We start from the raw sequence: 23,514 nt of genomic DNA, 5'->3' as shown, positions 1-23,514 counted from the left end.
TTTGTTCCTTTGAGTCTCTGGGATCATGGCTGTTAAACAGCTTGATCAGGAGCCAGAGAGGCCGTTCATGGGCGGCAACTTGGGGTCTCATTGGGATGGGGAGGAAAGGGCTGGCTCCACCCCCATCCCGTGAGGCCCCTCGTGCCTTGTCACTGCGGGCCCAAACCTGACTGTCCAATGGCCTCTAGTGGATGGTAGCCACCAAGCCGCCAACGGGGAGCAGGAGGAGGGACAGCACCCTTTCCCCCCTGGGGTGGCCCGGTGACAGAAACCTACTGCGCAGTCTGGATGCATTTCTGCCAAAAGTCACTAGATTTTGAGATTTGTTTCTGAGTCTCTGGGATCACGGCCATTAAGTAGCTTGATCAGGAGCCAGAGAGGCCGTTAGTGGGCGGCAACTTGGGGTCTCATTGGGATGGGGAGGAAAGGACCGGCTCCACCCCCCATCCCGTGAGGCCCCACATGTCTCGTCACTGCATGCCCAAACCTGACTGTCCTCCAGAGTGGCCTCTGGAGGATGATGGCCACCGGGCTACCAGGGGGAACAGGCCAAGGCACAAAACCTATTCCCACCTTGGGTAGCCTGGCGCCAGTAACCTACTGCAGGGACCAGACGCATTTCTGCCAAAAGCCGTTGGGTTTTGAGATTCGTTTCTGAGTCTCTGGGATCATGGCCGTTAAACAGTTCAATCAGGAACCAGAGAGGCCATGCCTCCAATTACATAGCTGAGCCGGAGGTGGTTTGTGGGTGTCTCCCACATACCTAACTTTTGGCCATTTACTTTTTTGGTAAACTTTGCCCCAAGTTTTTGGGGTCTGGCCAAAGGCACAGCAGCAGTTTTGGGGTATCTGGAAGTCTGAAGGCTCAATGAGGCTGCTGATGCACTCGCCTCACAGGTACAGATTGACCTGCTGGCGGCACCATACCCCTGTGTTCAGGGTTTTGACGAAGAAGTCTGACCATCTCATGGGTGGGCGGCCACGCGTCCTTTTGTTATACTGACAAAGTATAACACAAGAAAAATATACAGGGGAAAAACAAGCTTTGCATGGTTGTTTAGAAGTGTTGCCGAGCAGGTAAAATTGGAGATAGCTCAGAGGTAAGAACACCTGCCTTGAAGGTATCCCCCTATCCCCCTCCCCCGACATCCTCATTGTAAATTCCAGGGGCACTACCATTTGCGGCCCCCCCACTACAAAATGTACCCTCTCTGGTGCCCTATAATCAAGTGTGTGTGTGAGCATCCAAACCCTATGAAATTTCTAGAATAAAACATAGGATAAAGTCACAACACTAAATTTGGTGATGATTTCTCAGCTACACCTCAGCAGCATGGACAACAAAAGGAAAAATGGACAAATTAGACTGCATACCAACTCAGAACTTCTGTGAATAATATATATATATATATATATATATATATATATATATATATATGGTCCATAGAGTAATCCCATCAACGGCCAAGACCCAGAGACTATAAAACCCAGATCCCGGAAGAGAGTAGCGCAGAGTCTCCTGCCCCTGTGCCTGGCTGTCCTTGCCGGAGTCCCTTGGAGGGGAGCGGGTTGAGTTTCCCGCCCCGCCCTGACCAGGGCTCTGGCAGCCGAAGACCTTCAGAACCAGCCACCACCATGCTGAGACCACTCTCCACACGCATGAAGGTACCAGCAGAGGAACAAAGGCATGCGGGTCCTGGGGCTGAGATCTCCAAACCTGCTCGGATCAGCGCTGAGCATCCTCCACCCAGATCCTCCATATTCCAGTCGGCAGGGGTCACACCCACCAACTGGCCCCCTGGCACTGTGTAATCCCATCAACGGCCAAGACCCAGAGACTATAAAACCCAGATCTCGGAAGCGACATCTTATTATCTCATCCTTACTTTGGACAAACTGGCAGGCTACCGCATGTAACCTGCCCACACGGCAGAGTCTGGCAAATTCCCCGTGGCGTACCCAATATGCCAAATACCAGTAACAATCATGGGTCTCATTCTCCTAACCCTGAAAGAGCCTTGAATATGGCACATTTTTAAAAAATCTCAGGGCTAGGATGAAGGAGACATTACTGGGGCCTGCTTGAGGCAATCAACGAACAACAGGATGGTTGTGATTCGTGATAAGAGTACAAAGGTAACACCTGGAAGGGGAGAGAAATATGTGTTGATAAGATATCTAATTAAAGGAGTAATGTATAAAGTAGATTGAGAATGCCTAAAATCAGAACATGGAAACAACTGATTCAATGCAAAGAAATAAATATACACTTCTCAGAAGAATATATGCAAATTCTAATAAGTACAGAGAAAGAGGTTCATCATTATTAATCATTAAGAAAGTGCAAATGCAAATCAAAATAACATTCATTGCCACCTCACACCTTTAAGGATGACTGGTTTGTAAGAAAAATAGTCAATGTGGAGAAATTGGAACTCTGTGGACTATTAGTGGGAATGCAACATGACAGAGCTACAGAGCTACTGTGGAAATAGAAAAGTTTGCCAGTTCCTTAAAAAAAAAAAAGAACATGAAATACCATATGACTTAGCACTTTCACTTCTGGGTACGTATAAGGGAATTGAAAGTGGAGACTTGGAACATTCATATTCATAACAGTATTATTCACAGTTACAAAAAGATGGAAATAACCAAGTGTGAATCAATGAATTGATAGATAAACAAAATGTTATATATACATACAATGGAAGGAAGCCTTTAAAAGGAATAAAATTCTGATACAAAAATATTTTATTTTAAGGTTCATCAAGAACTGTCAAATTTGTAAAGATAGTTTGCCAGGAAATGATGGGATAGGGCAATAATGATCACGATCACAATCACGACCATCCTGTTATCCGTCGATTGCCTCGAGCAGGCCCCAGTAATGTCTCCTTTGTCCTAGCCCTGAGATTTTTTAAAAAGTGCCATATTCAAGGCTCTTTCAGAGTTAGGAGAATGAGACCCATCATTGTTACTGGTATTTGGCATATTAGGTACATCACGGGGAGTTTGCCAGACTCTGCCATGTGGGCAGGTTACTTTCGGTAGCCTGCCAGTTTGTCCAAAGTAGGAATGAGATGATAAGATGTTGCGCGGCCTTCCGGGAGCTGGCAATAATGGGGAGCTATTATATCATGAGTACAGTTTCGATTTTGCAAGATGACAGACCTCTGGGTCAGGTACAAAACAGTAATAAAAGAATTAGTACAATTACCTAATACATGGTAAATTTTGTCTTATGAATATCTTTTTCTCCATTTTTTTTAGTGAAAGAACTGTGATTTACAAAGTTATTGATTGTTGAGTTTTAGGCATATAATATTTCAACACCAATCCCACCACCACTGTCAATTTCCCTCCATGAGTGTTCTCATACTTCCTCCCTACCCTCAACCCCCATCCTATCCCACCTTCCACTTGACAGACACATTACAAAGTTTCAGTCTCATTGAGAATGTATTTTGGATATATGGCTGTACCACTCACCCATATTACCAGTGTAACTGAAGCCCTGGTTTTAAAACAAGGAAAAGTTTAGGGAAAAATGTATATATGTGGACTCAGGCTAGGGATGTGACTGAGCAGTAGAGCACATACACATCTTACATGCTTGAGGCCCTGCATATACAATCTGTGACACTCCCAGGTGTGATCCTGTTTCTACCGCCACATGAAAAATGTATACAGATAATGTATCTGGTCGGTTAATCATTTAGCCCACCTGAATTATTTCCTGAGGCCCCTCACATAACAAAACCCGTCCGCTCACATATATCTGTCGCGTTTTGTTGCTTTTAGTAAGGAGTCCTTTTGTTGCTTTTAGATGAAATCATAGCAGCCAATGATGAGGAAAGTGAGTATTTTGAAACCTTGACAAGTCAACAGATCTTTCTCTGGCTGCAAGGGCTGTTCCTCTTCGCCTTGGTGTGGACCGTGGCAGGCATCACCAACTCAGAAGGCAGAAAGAAATTTGACGTGTTTTTCCGCAACCTGATCATGGGTATGGATGACAGCAACCCCAGACCCAAAAGTGTCAAACTCACCAAAAACAACATCTTTCCTGAAAGAGGTAACTGAATACTGTTTTTATCTTCACTATAATAGTTATGATCATATGTCCCAAACATATAACTGACATGTCTGGACCAAGTAGGGCTTTTTACTAAAGTCAGGCAAGATTTTGTGGTTTGCCTTAGGAAGTCGGCTGGATTGGTGACCCTGAAATCAGGATTTTCTGGTTTTTTTAAACTACCTTTTTAAAATCGGGGCAAAAAATTTTTTTTGAGGGGCAGTGAGGAGGGGGCAAAATTCACCAATAATCCCATCATTCAGTCAGGAGAGAGAATGAGAAATATAGTTGCTTTCGTTTTTTTTTTTTTTAATTCCCATCCAGACCTTCTCTAAGCATTGACCTTCATCGTAACCTATGATTATGGTATAAATATTTCTTATTTTATCCTTGTAATCGGTTTAAATGTTTCTAGTTTTACGGTCACGGTCCTCCCGTTGCTCATCGATTTGCTCAAGCGGGCCCAGTAACGTCTCCATTGGAGACTTTGTTGTTACTCTGTTTGGCATATCGAATACTTCATGGGAAGCTTGCCAAGCTCTGCCGTGCGGGCGAGATACTCTCGGTAGCTTGCCAGGCTCTCCGAGAGGGGCGGAGGAATTGAACTCGGGTCGGCCATGTTGGCTGCGTGCAAGGCAAACGCCCTACTGCTGTGCTATCGCTCCAGCCCTTTAATCTTTATATTTTTGTATTTGGAGTCACATCTGGCTCTGCTTGGTAATTTCTCCTAGTTCTTTTCTTGAGTGGGATCATTCCAGGCCATGCTGTGAAAGAATGCAGTATAATAATCCTTTGAACTATCTCCATGGCTCATAGATTCAATAATTTACAATTTTTAAAAGATTTTTTCTCTTAAGTAGTTTTACTGTTCAGTTTTTTTTTACCACCTAATAAGTTTCTTTGTTACCTAAGAAGTAATACCACCTTAAATTTACCACCTAAGAAATAGAGAAAACGGTGTAGAGAAAATGTTAAAGTCAATTGGTGTGATCTCACTAGCCAGAAATAATTTCATATCTTCTTCCAGTTTTTCTACATTTTATACTAAAAATATCACGCTATAATTTCTAGCAGCCTTACTTTTTTTATAGCACTGTAGCTCTGTCGTACCGTTGGTCATCGATTTGCTTGAGCAGGCACCAGTAACGTCTCCATTGTGAGATTTGTTACTGTTTTTGGCATATCCAGTATGCCAGGGGGAGCTTGCCAGGCTCTGCCATGCGGGCTGGATACTCTCGGTAGCTTGCCAGGCTCTCCGTGTAAGGCAAATGCCCTACCCTCTGTGCTATCGCTCCAATCCATCATCACTGTGGAGAGGAATGAATTTCACTTTTTTTGTGATTATAAAAAACAGTATATGAAAGTATATAAAGTAACTCCCAGTGGGGATGATAATGTTGTATCTGTTGAGAAGTCTGGTTTATACACTTGCATCTGTCTGTCAAAACATGGAAATATATTCAAGGCATGTGGATTGCATTGTAAAATTCATCAATAGTAAAACATTGGACAGTTAATGGTATATATACTGAAGTGAAGTGAGAAGTAATAGAAATGTGTCAGAAAATAAGAGCATGTGAGGATATACAGATAAACAGGTGATAAACAGGTGTGTGTGTGTGTAAAAAGATATGGAAAACAGAAGATGTTATACAAATGTTTCACGGTCACGGTCCTCCCGTTGTTCATCAATTTTTTCAAGTGGGCCCAGTAACGTCTCCATTGGAGATTTTGTTGTTACTGTGTCTGGCATATCGAATACGTCACGGGGAGCTTGCCAGGCTCTGCCGTGCGGGCGAGATACTCTCGGTAGCTTGCCGGGCTCTCCGAGAGGGGCGGAGGAATTGAACTCGGGTCGGCCATGTTGGCTGCGTGCAAGGCAAATGCCCTACCGCTGTGGTATCGCTCCAGCCCGCAAATGTTTACCTCTCTTAAAAAAATAATTGTAATAGATTTCACTTTAGAACAATTTTTGGTATTCAGAAAATTGAGTTCAATGTGTGGTGTCCATTTCTACTTCCTCCTACTCACTCTATTTCCCTTACTTTTAGCATTTTCACTGTCACTGTCCTCCCGTTGTTCATCTATTTGCTCGAGCGGGCACCAGTAACGTCTCCATTGTGAGACTTGTTGTTACTGTTTTTGGCATATCGAATACATCATGGGTAGCTTTCCAGGCTTTGCCATGCAGGCTGGATACTCTCAGTAGCTTGCCGGGCTCTCCAAGAGGGGTGGAGGAATCGAACCCGGGTCGACCGCATGCAAGGCAAACGCCTTACCTACTATGCTATCGCCCCAGCCCTTTAGCATCTTACATTAGTGTATATTAATTAGTGTATTTGTTACGTCTAATGACACCCTAAAACTTCATTGTAACATCTAGTCATCCTTCCTTCCCCTTAATGCCTGACAATCAGTTGTTATCCTGATTTTGTATTTTCCACCATGTGCTATACTTGGAATAATATAATTTGAAGTCTTTTTAATTGCCATATTGTGCTTAGTAGCAAGGACTTAAGTTTCCTTCCTGCAATTTTTTTGTCTTGATTATTTCTTTTTTGTAACTAAATCATACAGTGTTTCATGGGTATTCATCCACTCATTTATCAAAGAACATTTTAACTAATTGTTATTTTCGCAAAGTATGAATAAAGTTGTGGTGAACATTCATGGATGGTTTTTGTGTGAACATAAGTTTTAAATTCACTTGGCAAATACCTGAAATTGTGATTATTAGATCAAAGAGTACAATTGTGTTTATCTTTGTCAGAAACTACTGAACTATCTTGCAAAATTCTTACATCAAGTTTCATTCCCACCAGCAACAAACGAATAGCTTCTGTTGCTCTCTATCTGCATCAGCCTTTAATATTCTCGGTATTTTGTATTCTAGCTATTCTAATAGATTTATTGTACTATCTTGTTTAAATTTGCAATTTCATAATGACATGTGACATTGGCTATTTCTTTATATTAGAGTCACAATTACATGCTCCTTAGTTTTGGTGGAGTATCTTTTCGGATCTCATTCATTTTCTAAATTGTACTTTGTTCTCTTAGTGAATTTTAAAAGTTTGTTGCGGAGGCTGTAGCAATAGCACAGTGGGTAGGGCGTTTGCCTTGCACGCAGCTGACCTAGGTTCGATTCCCAGCATCCCATATGGTCCCCTGAGCACCGCCAGGAGTAATTTCTGAGTGCATGAACCAGGAATAACTCCTGTGCATCACCGAGTGTGACCCAAAAAGCAATAAATAAATAAATAAATAAATAAATAAAAGTTTGTTGCGTATTTTGGACACAGGTCCCTTATCACATATATTATGTAGGTATTGTAGACTGTGGCTTGTCTTTTCATTCTCTTAACAGTATCTTAGAGGGGTGGGAGAGGAGACAATACAGTTAGTAAGGGCTTGTCTGGCACACAACTACCCAGGTGATTCCCAGAATAATGTAAGTTTGAGCCAAGAGTTTGTGTGTCTTGAACTACACTGTATGTGGCCCCCAAACACAAAAACCAAACCAACCAATGGAACAACAACAAAAAAAATCTTTTTCATGATCATCACTGTCACTGTTCTCACATTGTTCATCGATTTGCTCAAGTGGGCCCAGTAACGTCTCCATAGTGAGACTTGTTGTTACTCTGTTTGGCGTATCGAATACGTCATGGGTAGCTTGCCAGGCTTTACCGTGCGGGCGAGATACTCTCAGTAGCTTCCCAGGCTCTCCGAGAGGGGCGGAGGAATTGAACTGGGGTCAACTGTGTCAACTGCGTGCAAGGCAAACGCCCTACATAAGTTTTTAATTTTAATGAAGTCTAATTAAACAAATTTTGTATTCATCATGGTTTTTTTTTTGTACCTAAAAATTCATCACCAAACCCCAAGATTAGCTAGATTTTTTTCTACATTATTTAGCTCTTAGAAGCTATATGGCCTTCGTGTTTTACATTTGGATCTATTATCTATTTTGAATGACTTTTTGGAAATTATTAAGATCCATAATTCTCGGTTCTTATTCTCCTTCCCTTTTCCTACTTCTGCTTCTCTCCTGGAAGAAGTTGTTCCAAGACCTATTGGTGAAAGTCAGTTTTTCTTCCTCTAATAGTTTCACTCCTTTGCTTAAGATCACTTTTCTATATATGCTTGAGCTATTTCTGCCTCTCCAATCTGTTCGCTGATCTACTTATCTGTTCTTTTACCAGTACAATACTGTTTTGAATCTGGAGAGATAGTACCAGGGTTAAGGCATTTGTTTTACTTGCAGCTTCTGCCCAAATATGGTTTGAATCTTGCACTTCATGTGACTAAAAAAATTCTATCTTGCTTCTTACAGTTTCATAATAAATCTTCAACCTGGTTATTGTCCATTCTTCATCTTTGTTATTATTCAATATTGTGTTAAGTATTATGATATTTTATCCTTCCATTTAAAATTAGTTTTATCAATATCTATAAAATAACTTTTGGGGATTTTGATTTGTAATATGTTGAATCTATAAAATGAGATGAGAAGAAATAGACCTCTTAAAATTTTGATTCTTTCCTCTATGTGATCACAGATTGCATCTTCATAAATTAAATCTTCTTTGATTTCTTCAACATTTAAATTTTTTCCTCACATGACTAAATACATCTTTATTTCTTATTTTTGAGGCTAATGCAAATAGTACTGCTTTGTCCATTTCAAATTCCAATTTTGAGTTTCTGCTTTTTAAGAATGCATTTGGCTTTTATGCATTAACTGTGTGATCATACAATTTTGTTGCATTCACTTATAAAATTCCGAAAGTTTTTGCTGATTCTTTTGGGAATTCCTGCTTAGATAGTCTTGTATCTACAAGCAAGGACAGTGTTATTTCTTCCTTTCTAATCTTTTGTTTGTTTCTTATCTTATTGTATTATCTAGGACTTCCTGCATGATGTTGAAAAGGAATAGAAAAATAACTTGTTCCCAGTCTTGTATGTAGTCCCTGATCCAAAGTCTGGTGTTACCTAGCGTGCTTATCAAGTTAAGGAAGTTTGACTCTATTCCTAATTTACTAAAGGTTTTTAAATGTGAATGATCAGTGAATGTTGTCAAATGCCTTTTTTCTGAAACTACCGATAGAATCATACAGTTTTTCTTCTAAAGCTTACTGATATGATAGATTTTCTTAATTGATCTTCAAATGTTGAAGTAGTCTTATGTGCTAGAGTAAATCCCACCTTGTTGTGTCATATATTTTTTCTATTTATCTTAGATGTAATTGACTCTTTTGTGTGTGTGTGTGTGTGTGTGTGTGTGTGTGTGTGTGTGTGTAGATTTTGTATCTATGGCAGTGAAAGACATTGGTATGTCATTTTCCTTTTTTTCTTTTTTTTTTTTTTTGCCACACCTAGAAGTACTCAGAACTTTCTCCTGGCTCTCTGCTCAGGGATTGCTTCATGAAGGACAGGGGGACCATATGGATTTCTGGATATCTAACCTGGGTTGGCTGCATGCAAGGCAAACACCTTCCCTGCTATACTATCATTCCAGCACCAATTTTACTTTCTTTCTTTCTTTCTTTCTTTCTTTCTTTTTTATAAATATAGGAATACTGCTATTTATTCAGCCATTGATTAAGTTAATTTAATTGGGCATGAACTCCACATTCCTTTTTTTTTTTTAATTGAATTGTGGTGAGATACAGTTACAGAGCTTTCATGTTCGAGATTCAGCCGTACAATGATCAAACACTACCATTCAATCTTGCCTGCCAGGAGCAGATGCTAGGTCATTTATTGTCCCTTGCTCATTTTGAATATCATGGGTGCCACGGTATTCAAATAAACCAAAATTATTGGTGGATCTGCCATATACTTCTGAACCTTGTTTAATGCAGAACTTGAAACCTAATTTCAGAAAATGTCTCGCATCTTAAATAGAGCTGTCACTGTCACTGTCCTCCCGTTGTTCATCAGTTTGCTCGAGCGGGCCCAGTAACGTCTCCATTGGAGACTTTGTTGTTACTGTGTCTGGCATATCGAATACATCACGGGGAGCTTGCCAGGCTCTGCCGTGCGGGCGAGATACTCTTGGTAGCTTGCCGGGCTCTCCGAGAGGGGCGGAGGAATTGAACTCGGGTCGGCCATGTTGGCTGCGTGCAAGGCAAACGCCCTACCACTGTGCTATCGCTCCATGTTTTATTAAACTTTTAAAATAATACTCAAGTTCTGTTATATCCCATTCTATAGCATGAATCGGGCAGTTAAGAAGATCAGGTCAAGTTTTCAACCCAAATACCAAGTTTGATAGAGTGACTTGAGGATGTTGAGGAACCGGTTAGGGTCAGGGTAGTTGACAGAAATTTCCCTATCTCAGTTTCCCCGTGTGTAACATGAAGTAAGAACAGTTTGTATCTCATGGGGTGGTCCTGAGGACTAGTGTCGGGGAGATACTATTTTCATATTTCAAATGTGAACAGAAGACCAAAATACACATGGCAAAGCTGATAAAATGCAAGAAGAAACAAAAACACCCAATACCCTAACTGGAGTCTTGAACATCCCTGTTAACTGACAGAGGACCTGCAGAACATGGGTGAGGATAGAGTTAAACTGAACAGTGCTACCATCAAACACATAACTCTAATTTGCCATTATAGATCATTTCATCTGATGGTAGGAGTATATGCTCTTCTCAGAATGAAATATCAAATAAGACAAACCACATTCTGAGCCATAAAAACACTTCAACATTTAAAAAGGAACAGAAATAATACAATGTGTGTTTTCAGATTATTATGCCATTAAAACTAGAAATCAATAACAAAAAAATTACTAAAAATCCCCAAATACTTGGAAATTAAATGACATATTCCTAAATAACTATACTCCTGCCAAAGAAATCTCAGGGAAATTTTTAAAATATTTGAACTACACGTAAATAAAAGCACAGCTTTTCAAAATCTGTTAGGTGTAGTTAAAGAAATACTTATACAGAAACTGCAAAGGCAGAAAACTTTAAATAAGCTTCTATGCCTCAGAAAACTGGAAAAAAGTGCAAATTAACTTAAAAATAAGCAGAAGGAAAGAAATAATAAAATTTGAACAGTGATAAATGAAACTGAAACAGAAAAATTAACAGAGAAAAATGAACAAATCAAAAGTTCTTTTTGGGGGCTGAAGCAATAGTACAGTAGAGAGGGCGTTTGCCTTGCATGCAGCCTCCCTGGGTTCAATTCCCAGCATCCCATATGGTCCCCTGAGCACTGCCAGGAATAATTACTGAGTGCAAAGCCAGGAGTAACTCCTGAGCATCACTGTGTGTGACCCAAAAGGAAAAAAAAAAGTTCTTTCTTTGGGAAGCTTAGTAAGGTTGACAAACTACTAGCTAAAGGTAAAAAAGGTAAAGGCCCTCCTGTTGATCGTCGATTTGCTCGAGCGGGCCCAGTAACGTCTCCATTGGAGACTTTGTTGTTACTGTGTCTGGCATATCCAATACTCTCGGTAGCTTGCCGGGCTCTCCGAGAGGGGCGGAGGAATCGAACTCGGGTCGGCCATGTTGGCCGCTTGTAAGGCGAACGCCCTACCCGCTGTGCTATCGCAAGAGAAGACATAAAATATTAATATTATAAATGAAAGGGGGAAGCATCACTAGTAATTCTATGATATTAAGAATTTGATAATGTACATGAAAGATGATTCCCTTAATTTAAGGACCAAACTTACACAAAGAAAAAGAGATTAAGTGAATAGGTCAATATCAATTAAATAAATTAAATCAATAATTAATAACCTTCTAAAACAGGTTAACTTGTGTACACAGGTGAATTCTACCAAACATCACTGTCACTGTCACTGTCACTGTCCTCCCGTTGTTCATCGATTTGCTCAAGCAGGCCCAGTAACGTCTCCATTGGAGACTTTGTTGTTACTGTGTTTGGCATATCGAATACATCACGGGGAGCTTGCCAGGTTCTGCCGTGCGGGCAAGATACTCTCAGTAGCTTGCCGGGCTCTCCGAGAGGGGCGGAGGAATCGAACTCGGGTTGGCCATGTTGGCTGCGTGCCAGGCAAACGCCCTACCGCTGTGCTATCGCTCCAGCACTCTACCAAACATATAAGGAAGAAATGAAACCAATTATCTGAAATCTCTTTCAAAATACAGAAAACAGAGGGAATATTATATAAAGTCTACAATGCAGTCAGCATTACCCAAATACCAAAATGAAAGACATTATAAGAAAGTAAAACTGGTCACGCCCACAATGTGCCTCCGGGTGCCAACTTAGCGCAACAACAGCCCTGGTCCAGAGACACAGCAGTGGGTCCTGGAAGACACCACAGAGCCGGAGATGTCTCCCAGCTCCATACTGAGATAATTTCACAGGGGCACTCCAGGTGGAGCAGGTCCAGTCTCCCTACCTACTCCAGATGGAATCCCGGCGACCAAGAGCTTCCACAAGCAAGGCCCAGGTATGCAGGATCCAGGACTGAATCTCCAGGCTGTATGGTGGCAGAGTCAGTGGGCTGTCCCTCCCTGGCTCCCTTGCCTGCTCATCAGCCTAGCTGTCATGTCCACAATTTGTTGGTGCCATCTTAGCGCACCAACAGCTCTGGTCCAGAGACACCCAATTGAATCCCAAAATGTATTAATGCCCTACAGAAATCTCTCTGGAACCCAACCATCTACAGTCTAGGATTCCAGAAGCACGTGACCGTGGCACCCAAAAGGCCCTCCCGTTGATTGTCGATTTGCTCCAGCGGGCCCAGTAACGTCTCCATTGGAGACTTTTGTTGTTACTGTGTCTGGCATATCGAATACTCTCGGTAGCTTGCCGGGCTCTCCGAGAGGGGCGGAGGACTCGAACTCGGGTCGGCCATGTTGGCCGCTTGTATAGGCGAACGCCCTACCACTATGGTATCACTCCAGCCCGCACCGTGGCACCCATGGGCTGGAGCGATAGCACAGCAGGTAGGGCGTTTGCCTTACAAGCGGCCAACATGGCCGACCCGAGTTCGATTCCTCCGCCCCTCTCGGAGAGCCCGGCAAGCTACCGAGAGTATTCGATATGCCAGACACAGTAACAACAAAAGTCTCCAATGGAGACGTTACTGGGCCCGCTCGAGCAAATCGACGATCAACGGGAGGGCCTTTACCTTTACCTTTTAATGATAACATTTTATTATAACACTAATGTGGGGGGGGCGGAGGGGCTGCATTTTAGCCAGGGACACTGCACATGTGGCATTTGAACTTTCTCCCTTATTTCTATGTGAGTTTCTTCCCAGGCAGTCTGGTTTCCTCCTCTATCTCCCAGATATGCAGGCATTGAAGATATTCATGGGTGTGTCTCAGTTGTCCCAGCTTGAGTGAGTGTGGCATGTGTACATTGTGCCTTGTGAAAAGTATATCCTGTCCAGGGTTGGACCCTGACATGACCCTGAACTGGAATGAGTAAGTTGGGAAATAAACAAATGCATTATTCCTGAATCTTGAGGTGTATGCAGTTCAGAGATTTTCGTGTGACCAAGTATAGGCCATAGGTTCTTACCTTTGGTTTACATCAACTAGCCTGTAGGCTGGAACTGTAGTACAGTGGGTAGGGTGTTTGCCTTGCACGCGGCCAACCTGTGTTCGATTCCCAGCATTCCATATGGTCCCCCGAGCACCGCTGGGAGTAATTTCTGAGTGCAAAGCCAGGAGTGATCCCTGAGCATTGCCAGGTGTAACCCAAAAAGCAAAAAATAAAATAAAATAAAACGCATTAACTAGACTGTTAGTTTACATTAGGCAAAATCAGTTGCACGTCCTCTTGCATAAAATCAGTTTCCAAGAACTCATCAATGAGACGTTATTTGAGGATGAACCTCAGTACATTCTCCATATTGCAGTCCTTTACATTGTAATGTTTTCTTTTCATGGGCTCTTATGTTGTTTTCTGTTTTCCCATACTTCCTGATTAATCTCTTCACACACTTCCGGTCAGCAAAGATGGTATGTGAACTATGCTTAGCCCCATTACTGGTTCACTTTACCATGTTATCTTACCAGTTGATCTGGAAGACGGGATGTACACAACTTCCAGTCAGTTTCTAGGACACATTGTCCTATTACATCTCCTATTCATTGTAATGACTTTGTCTCCTACATCCTACACAACTAACGTAATGAGAAGAACCATAACTTCAAGCAGGCACTGTCATTGGCTTTTCACATTTTCTTTTTTGTAGCAATCATCCTATCACAGTATTTCAATTTTCAAGATCTCTTTTCTCTCTGATCCACCTGCTTTCTTCTCTTTGTGTAGCTCCCATGATGGTATATATTCTATTTTTTTCATTTCTCTGTTTCCATCTGTCCTTGTTCCTTGGAGCATTTTTCCACAGAATACTTAGTCTTTGCGAGGATCTTTTCTTTAGCCTTCCAGACAGTGTTCAGGGGACCCGGGGGGGGGGCGGCGCTCCCAGAAACCCAGCCTTGGCTATACCAGCCTGAAAGTTCTATGCTCTAGTCTGGTGGTGCAGTGCTGTATGACACCATTAATGCCAGATGTGCCCTGTGTTCGCCAGGGCATAGTGGTGGCGTTCAGGGCACCATGTGCTATACCAGGGGATGGAACTTGGGGCCTCTAGATGTGCTCCAGCCTCTTTTGAGAAATCTCTGTTTCCTTGTAATTTTAATGGCTGAAAAAAATATTCCATTCATTTTGCAAGACATAATTTTGACTGGTGTCTTAATGTGGGACATGTAACTTCTTCCCAAATTTTCGCCATCACAGATGGTATGGCATACTCTTGTACAGAGATTATTTGTAAGTATTTCTTTAGGCTAAATTTCCAGTAACGGATTTCTAACTTAAACTAGAGAGCATTTTTATAGCTCTGTAAGCATCATGCCAGATTGCTTGCTTGCTAAAATTATTGTGCCAGATTTTCCTTCTAGGTATAACTGCAGCATGACGTAGGCTCACAGACGCTTCCATACCAAGTGAGATGATCAACACCAAAAAAAAAAAAGTGAAGCCTGAAAATTCTCCAGCAATATCCATTGCAAGAATTACAAACTGGTTCTGTAATACAAACACTGAAAAATGGTGGACAGGGAGACAGGGAGAAAGTATATATATATATATATATATATATATATATATATATATATATGCATGATATGTTTCCCAATTCCAGAATCTATTATCTTACTGTCTCCTGACAGCAAGATAATAATTAATTCTGAGAATAAAATCAGCATAATTCAGAGAGTTCTCACTGGTAATCACCAATGTGAAGAAAAATAAACTGCAATAGTGACTGGACAGCTATGAAAAGTTTATTTTAAAAGCAAAAAGCCTAAACACCCATAAAATAAAAACCTGAGCTTGGGATCCCTCCCTATTTCTGTGGAATCTTAGTAGGAGTAGGGAGAACCGCCTGCTTTTGTCTCTTCTGGAGTTCCAAGCTGGTTGATGAAATGAGCTGACTCCGCCCCCTCTCTTTACTCCCCTCCCCCCCTCACCCCCCCCCCCCCGCCCCGCTCCCCAGGAGCATGTGCCACTAGCAGGAATGGGGGTGGAATGAACCCAGCCTAGGAAAGTTGGACAACAGTTAAAAGAATGCAGAACCCAGGTTTCCTGCCAAGGCCAACTGAGTATTTCCTTTTATGCAGCTTCTGTAACCTCAGATGACAAGAAATACAATTCACAAACCAATCCTTGAACTCTATCCAAGGATGTAGATGAAATAAATTGGCCCCAGATAATGTTAGGAAAGAGGTCAAGAATTTACATGATTTATAATCAGAGTGAGAATGGTATGGAAACTTTGCAAAAGACAGACACACATGACCATATATATATATATATATATATATATATATATATATATTTAATTATAGATGACAATATGGTACTGACTGGAACAATGGAATAGAACTGAGAGTAAACACATCACATTAATGATGACCTGATTTTTTTTCTGGCTTTTGGGGTCACATCAGCAATGCTCAGGGGTTACTCCTGGCTCTCCACTCAGGAATTACTCCTGGCGCTGCTCGCGGGGGAACCATATGAGATGTTGGAGATTGAACCCAGGTCGGATGAGTGCACAGATGCCCTACCCGCTGTACTATCTCTCCAGGCCCCTGGAAACCTTTTTTTTTCTTTTTTGGCTTTTTAGGTCACACCCGGAGATGCACAGGGGTCACTCCTGGTTCTGCACTCAGGAATTACTCCTGGCGATGCTCAGGGGACCATATGGGATGCTGGGAATTGAACCTGGGTTGGCTAGGTGGAAGGCAAACACCCTACCCGCTGTGCTATCACTCCAGACCCACTGGTGACCTTATTTTTGACAAGAGTATTAAGATAATTAAATGGAGGGGGGAGAGAGGAAATAATCTTTTAAATAAAAAATCCTGGGTGATGGAATATTTACATATCAAATAATGAATATAGGCTCCTACTTCACGCCATAGTCAAAAATTAACTCAATGAGTCATCATGGAGCAAGCAGGGTAGGTGACTTAAAGAACTGGTGCACATGCCTCCCGTGGGAAGCCGAGTTTCGTCCCTAGCACCGTCATGGGTAGCCTGGGTGGCCCTGAGCATTACTGCACCTGAGCATTGAACGGTAGGTCTGTAGAGCTTGATCTTCTTTCACCTGAGAGCACTTGAACACTGCTGGACAAGTCACAGAGAGGCAGAGACAGACACAGACCATGAGACAAACAGAAACAGAAAAATCAATGACCCAACTTTAGGTTAAAACCTAAGACTTATTATAAGAAAACAGGGTTTAGTATTCATAACCAAAGTCTAAGCAATGATTTAAGACACTTAAAACACAAGAATAAGTACAAAAAATAGATAAACTAGACTTCATAAAAAATACATCTCTCAATGGTGGTTTCCCGTGTACATAATTCCTATGCTGCACCCAGCACTAGTGCTCGCTGCTCTCCCCGAAGGCGCCCAGTACCCCAATGTCTTTCAAACTATACCATTCTTAGGGGGCTCTTTCATCTGTCTGTCATTTCATCTCCAACGTGTTTAGTGCCGAGGAAGATGGAAGGTTCTGGCTTTTTCTGTTTCCTATGTACATTATTTAAATGAGCGATAGCACAGCGGGTAGGGCGTTCGCCTTACAAGCGGCCAACATGGCCGACCCGAGTTCGATTCCTCCGCCCCTCTCGGAGAGCCCGGCAAGCTACCGAGAGTATTCGATATGCCAGACACAGTAACAACAAAGTCTCCAATGGAGACGTTACTGGGCCCGCTCGAGCAAATCGACGATCAACGGGAGGGCCTTTACCTTTACCTTATTAGATACCTATTATTTTTTGTACCATCACCATTATTATTCTTTGAAGGGCATCATTATAGTTCACAATGCAAAATAATATATAATGTTGTACTAACAAAATATGTGTCAATCTCACTAGTTTCCCAGTGCTCTGTGCCATTACTGGTACTTATGCATTGTCAAAGATCTTTTGCTGATGCCATTATGTAGTTTTTCGTTGAATACCTCTTATTGGGCTGGAGTAATAGCACAGCTGGTAGGGCCTTTGCCTTGCATGCGGCCAAACTGGTCGGCCCAGGTTCGATTTCTCCGCCCCTCTCAGAGAGCCCAGCAAGCTACCAAGTGTATCTCACCCGCACAGCAAAAGCCTGGCAAGCTATCCGTGACGTATTCAATATGCCAAACACAGTGACAAGAAGTGTCACAATGGAGACGTTAATGGGCCGCTCAAGCAACTCGATGAACAATGGGAAGACAGTGACAGTGACAGTGATCTCTTATTAGATTTATATTTGAAATGTAGCCCCTACAGTCCTCACGCTCTGTTCTGTTCCTTTGGGTTCAGGAAGCATCTATGATTTTTATTTCTTCAAGCAAGGTGGTGGACAGTGGCACACGTGGACAGAGTATATCACCAAAGAGGAGGAACATATTGCACCTGATGCAAAGGTAAAAAAAAAAAGGCATTGACTGTGGAATTTCAGTTCCAATAATAACACATTTTTCTCCAAGGTGGAGGAATCAATGCCAATGCTTGCAATTTTCTTTTTTGCTTTGTGCCTTTTAATTTTGTTATTGGTTGAGGCACTGTGATTCCAATACTGTTAATGGTGGTTTCCCGTGTCTGTCATTCCATCACTGCGCCCATCACCAGTGTGCCTACCTCCTTCCCACAAATGCTCCTCCCTTTGAACCCCTTCAACACCCCCCCCCCCGCCAAAGTCAATTTTATGAAGCAGTGTTGCCTTTGTTGCTACCTTGCTGTGTATCTTGAAATTCCACATATGAGTGGTGAGGTCATTCCGTGTCCATCCCTTTCTTTCTAACTGACTCCGCTCCAAGGCTGATTTTCTTCTCCTTTTTAACAGTAGAGAGGCTTGAGAGATAGTTCAGGTGGGTAGGACATTTTCCTAACAAGAAGTAGACTTGGGTCCCTTGAGTCCTGTCAAGTATGATCCCTAAGCACAGAGGCAGGAATAAGCCCTGAGTACTGCTTAGTGTAGCCCCCAAACCCAGTATTAAATATTAAACACACACACACACACACACACACACACACACACACCAAAAAAAAAAAAACTGAAAAAAAAAAAAAGAAAGTGAAAGCTTAGGAAAGGAGCAGCCATTACAAGGTAATCAAAGTGCAAAAAATGAGCATAGGAGTGGGACAATGAAAATTCTGGCTGCATTATCCTTGTGGTCTTTTCCAGTCACACCTGAGACAGGTAATTATTACTTCCACTTTCTAGGATTGGAGGAGGTCTCTTGGCAAACCTGTGCAAAGCCACACAGCTAGAAAGTGGCCCTGAATGCAGAACCAGGTGCTCAATGATTATTTAATTTTGTTTTGTTTGGAGGACAAACCCCAATGATGCTCAATTACTATTCCTGGTTCTGTGCATAGGGGTCACTCTTGGTGGTTTTCAGGAGACCATCTATTGGGGCCAGGGGACAACTACGTAACAGGCAAGTTGGTGAGTTTAACCTCTGTCCTATCCCTCTGGCCTGGAGATAGATTTCTCTTTTGAGTTGCAGTGCTTGGTGGGCCAGTATCCAAAGATTCCAGAGAGTACTGTGCCATATTTATTGTGTGGAGCGCACTCCAGGGAAGGCAGGGATTTGAACTTGTCACCATATGCTTGCAAGGAAGGTGCTTTAAGCCTTTGAGCTATCCCTCTGACTCCTCTCTGAGAATTTTGTTTTGCAGGGGGAACTATTTTAGGTCATACCCCCAAATGGGTACTCTTGATTCAGCACTCTGGGGTCACTTCCAGCAGGGCTCAGGGAGCCGCACAGTGCAGAGGATTGAACTGAGGGTCAGGTGCATGCAAGGCAAGTGCCTTAAACCCTGGAACTATATCTCCGATCCTCTTGGGATTTTAAAGAAAAATTGGATCTCTTCTTAACAGAAATGAATGAGGGGTAGACTGATGGCCACTTTGTATGGTTGATAATGATAATCAGATTCACAAATGCCATTGATCACAGCACACAGTGTGGGCTAAGAGTTCATAATAGGGTTTCTAATGATTGCAGCCAGTGTTTTTTTCTTTCTGGTATTATGTAGCTGAGTAAATCGAAACATGGACAATGAAAGCAAGTAGAAATCTGGGTCTGTGATGCTGAAGCACAGGTGTTTGAAGGTTTGATCCAAGCTTGTGTATGCATGCTTCTCTTTTTAAAAATGCTAACATTGAATCTATGAGTTCAATTTGGATCTGAATATCAGGAAGAGTTTAATCCTGTTATGGATAAGAGGTTAAGGGGAGGGGTGGGTCTCAGAACCAAGTTTTGGAAAAGCAGGTGAGGAACAAGCACAGAGAATTAAGATCGAGGGTCAATCACAAACCTCCTGAATCATTGGAATAAATATGGCAAATGGGGGGTGGACCTTGCCTGGAGTGAGACAGACTGGAAGGTTGATTCTGAGCAATGATCACGGGGCTATAGATCCATCCTTATATGATTAGCATTTATAATATGACAGTTGGGTGTTTCAGTATACAGTGTAGAAGGACGGGAAGAGAGCTCAACAGGCTGAGGTTAAGTACTCACTCAAGACCATCAAGATAGTACATGGCAAAGCTGAATAGACTGGATGAATCCAGAGCAGCCCAAGTGTCCAAGAACAGATGGCTGAGGAAAGACATGGTGGTGTCTATACACAGTGAAATGGTATTTGGTTATAAGAAAAGACTTAATTATGCAATTGGCTGCTCTTGAGAGAGTTATGGTGAATGAACTTATTCAGGAGGAGAGGAACAGAAACAGAATGGACTCTCTCTTCTGTGGGATATAAAGAAACCAATGACAAATGGCCAAAGGTAACAGAACCAGGGAACAGGTCTACAGAATTGAGCTTAATGTGCCGTGTGTGGTGAGGGAGGGGAAGGGCGGGGCAGGGTAGGGTGGTGGAGAATAGGTGGAGGGAACATTCTGGTGGAGGATGTTGGAGTATTGTATGCATGGAACAGTATTGTAAATCACAATGCCTAAAATTAAAAATACAAAAATTAAAGAATTGAATCCAGATCTCCTGAAGACCAAGACCCAGCCTCCTGGGTTCAGTACTAAGACTCTCCTCTCCCTCTGTGGTACAGATCTCAGACCTCATCATCCCTACAATGGAGACAGCCCGACAGTCCTTCTTCTTGAAAACCTACATAAACCATGAGATTCCAACACTGTTTGTGGGTCCTACAGGAACTGGCAAATCTGCCATCACCAACAACTTTCTTCTCCATCTTCCCAAAAATGTCTACCTGCCCAACTGCATCAATTTCTCTGCCAGAACTTCAGCCAATCAGACCCAAGATATCATTATGTCCAAGCTGGACCGAAGGAGAAAAGGTCTTTTCGGGCCTCCCTTAGGGAAGAAGGCAGTGGTGTTTGTGGGTAAGACCAAAATCTGGGTACAACTCGTTTCTTACACCCAAACAAACTAAGACAGCCCTTTGCATGACCGTCCTACAGGCCTTTTATTAACACTGGGAGATAAAATATTTCTGGTTAATATAATTTAGTTTTATTCCCCCATCCTCCCTCCTTCCCTTCCTTCATCCCTCCTTCCTCCCTTCCTTCCTTCTTTCCTTCCCTCTTTTTTCTCTTTTATTCATTTTTTCTTTCCTTTCTTCTGTTACCAAGTATTTGATGATCATGTATTGTAGGTCAAAAATGTTAAAAGTTACCTTTTGGTAGACGGAAGCTTCCTATTTCCTCTCAGAGGATCAGGCAACATTACCTTTCAGTGAGAAGTAATCCCAGAAAGGTATTGCAGTGTTGCCCATTTTCATCTCCAAAAGCAACACACATTTTGTGATAAGTTTCTCTTTCCATTTTGTGCTAGATAAATATGCTATTGATAAATTTTAAAATCTAGTAGTTGCTAAATAAATATGACTTAAGCATAATAACTTTCCTGAAATTTTACCTGTTTAATTTTTTAAATAAAACTTAATTTTACTCACATAATTATTATTACATCATTATTATTTCACTAACCAGTTAATGGGAATTCCAAAGATTGTATTCCCTGTGCAGAGTTAAACATCTAGAACATTCTGGAGCCATCGCCCAAGCCCGGGTTTCTTTTTGCCTTATATAACGTATGTTCTGTCTATTCTTCTAGGTTATCTCATGTTATGCTTTAAAAGTTTAAATAGCAATAGTAAAAGTTGCATGCCTTTATCCTCTTACCAACTATAATTCTGCTTTTTAAAAGCAAGGACCTTAATTTACGTTAGTTCCCTTTTCTTTTTATTTCTTTCTCCTTTTCTCCCACAAATTCTATCTTCCTGATTTTACTATAAACCCACAAATAGTTAAAACTTTACAGCCAAACATATCTAGGTTCAAATCTCTTTAATTATCTATAAATTTAGGACTTTTCTGACTTAACTTACATGACCCCCAATTCTTCAGCTTTCTTATAATGGTATTATTATCCACCTTACAAAGTCATTATTTGGGTTAGTTAAAGAATTACTACTTTTTAAAAAGTAGGCCAAAAATGTTGCAAGGCACAAACTGGATATTCTAATCAATGTTCATTAGAAAGGGGGAAAAAGCCTTCATTGGGGGGGTGGGGGGAGTGTGCCTCCTATGTGCCAAGACCAGGTGTTCTGCTCTTGGGGAAAAGAAATTCTTGTTGTCAAAATCACAATCTCAGTCTCCTCTTGCAGCTTGGTTTTGCTTCTCAAAATACCTAGCCTAAAGCTTTGCTCCCATTGGAGTTCAACTATTACCTGCTGGTGAGATTAAATACACACTTGGCTAAGAATATGACTATATTCCCCACCATTAAAACACCCAACAATGAACAAAATGTCTAACACATAGTAGAAAAATATTTTTATTGGAAAAAATGATAAAAAAAAATAAATGTTTCAGTGATACCATTTATGCATCCTTAAAGTAATAACAGGTATGGATCTCAGTGGGGCAGGAGATCCAAAATTCAAGAAAAACTCTTCCCATTGTCAAATGTCCACTGCCTGAATGCTGTCTGGAAAAGGGATGGGACAGTTGAACACAGACTCTCTCATGAAAGGAATCTGTTGCCTTCTTGCAAGAGCAGAGTAACCCATAAGCTTTAACTGTGTGCTCATGGCTTCTTTCACCAGATGACCTCAACATGCCAGCCAAAGAGGTATATGGGGCCCAGCCTCCCATCGAGCTCCTAAGGCAATGGATTGACCACGGTTACTGGTTTGACAAGAAGGACACAACTAGGTTGGACATTGTGGATATGCTGCTTGTGACAGCCATGGGTCCCCCTGGAGGAGGAAGGAATGACATTACTGGTAGGTGAAATAGAGGCAGGCCTTCTGCAGGAATGGAAAACTGGTACAGAGCACTCAGTCCTGGAGGAGACCAGATGAAAGCGTATCTAGGCAACAGACAGACAACAGGATTTGGTTACCTTCAGGGTGTCATGTTTGACGAATTCATTCTGATAGACATAGGATGGAAAGATGTAAATGGGATGTGATAAGTCTTTGGCCGGGTCCTCTGGGAACCGAGAATCTCATATGAAAAGCAGAGTCTGATGTGGCCAATACATATTTTTGAAGGGAAACTAGATAAGAGGCTCACAACTAAGAGTACATGACAGATTTGCCTGTTCTACTTGTTGTAATCCTTAAGATTTTCTGAGACATATCAATGCACCCAAACTATACCGAGAAAAATAATAAACAACCTGGACTTTCCCCTCTGTGGTTCTAATAACAGGTCTGGACCATGATTGAGGTTCAGCTTGGTCCATTCAGGATAGTAGGTGACTTTATTTTTATGAACTATTTCCTTGGTTAAGTATTAATACCATTTCCAGCCTTGGGTTCTGTTATCACGCTATTAGTTCTGCTATTAGCTTTCTAACCTGTAAAACAAGAAAAATACACAGGGTACTTATGACTCAATAACAAAACAACAAACTGATTTTTAAATGAGTCAAG

General features: G+C 41.8%; 1 protein-coding gene across 1 annotated transcript in view; it reads left to right on the top strand.

Moving 5' to 3' along the window:
• Nucleotides 1-23,514, top strand: part of DNAH3 (dynein axonemal heavy chain 3) — a 213,943-nt gene that overhangs the window by 118,892 nt on the left and 71,537 nt on the right. The window contains exons 40-43 of the mRNA XM_056138888.1: nucleotides 3,827-4,072; nucleotides 17,904-18,007; nucleotides 20,659-20,953; nucleotides 22,681-22,860. Coding sequence (XP_055994863.1) covers nucleotides 3,827-4,072; nucleotides 17,904-18,007; nucleotides 20,659-20,953; nucleotides 22,681-22,860 — 825 coding nt within the window. The remainder of the gene's footprint in view (nucleotides 1-3,826; nucleotides 4,073-17,903; nucleotides 18,008-20,658; nucleotides 20,954-22,680; nucleotides 22,861-23,514) is intronic.

Source organism: Sorex fumeus, unplaced genomic scaffold, assembly GCF_029834395.1.
Source record: "Sorex fumeus unplaced genomic scaffold, SorFum_2.1 ptg000130l, whole genome shotgun sequence".
Lineage (NCBI taxonomy): Eukaryota > Metazoa > Chordata > Mammalia > Eulipotyphla > Soricidae > Sorex > Sorex fumeus.
Note: the sequence above shows the minus strand (reverse complement) of the source record. Positions and strands in the feature narration are given on the sequence as shown.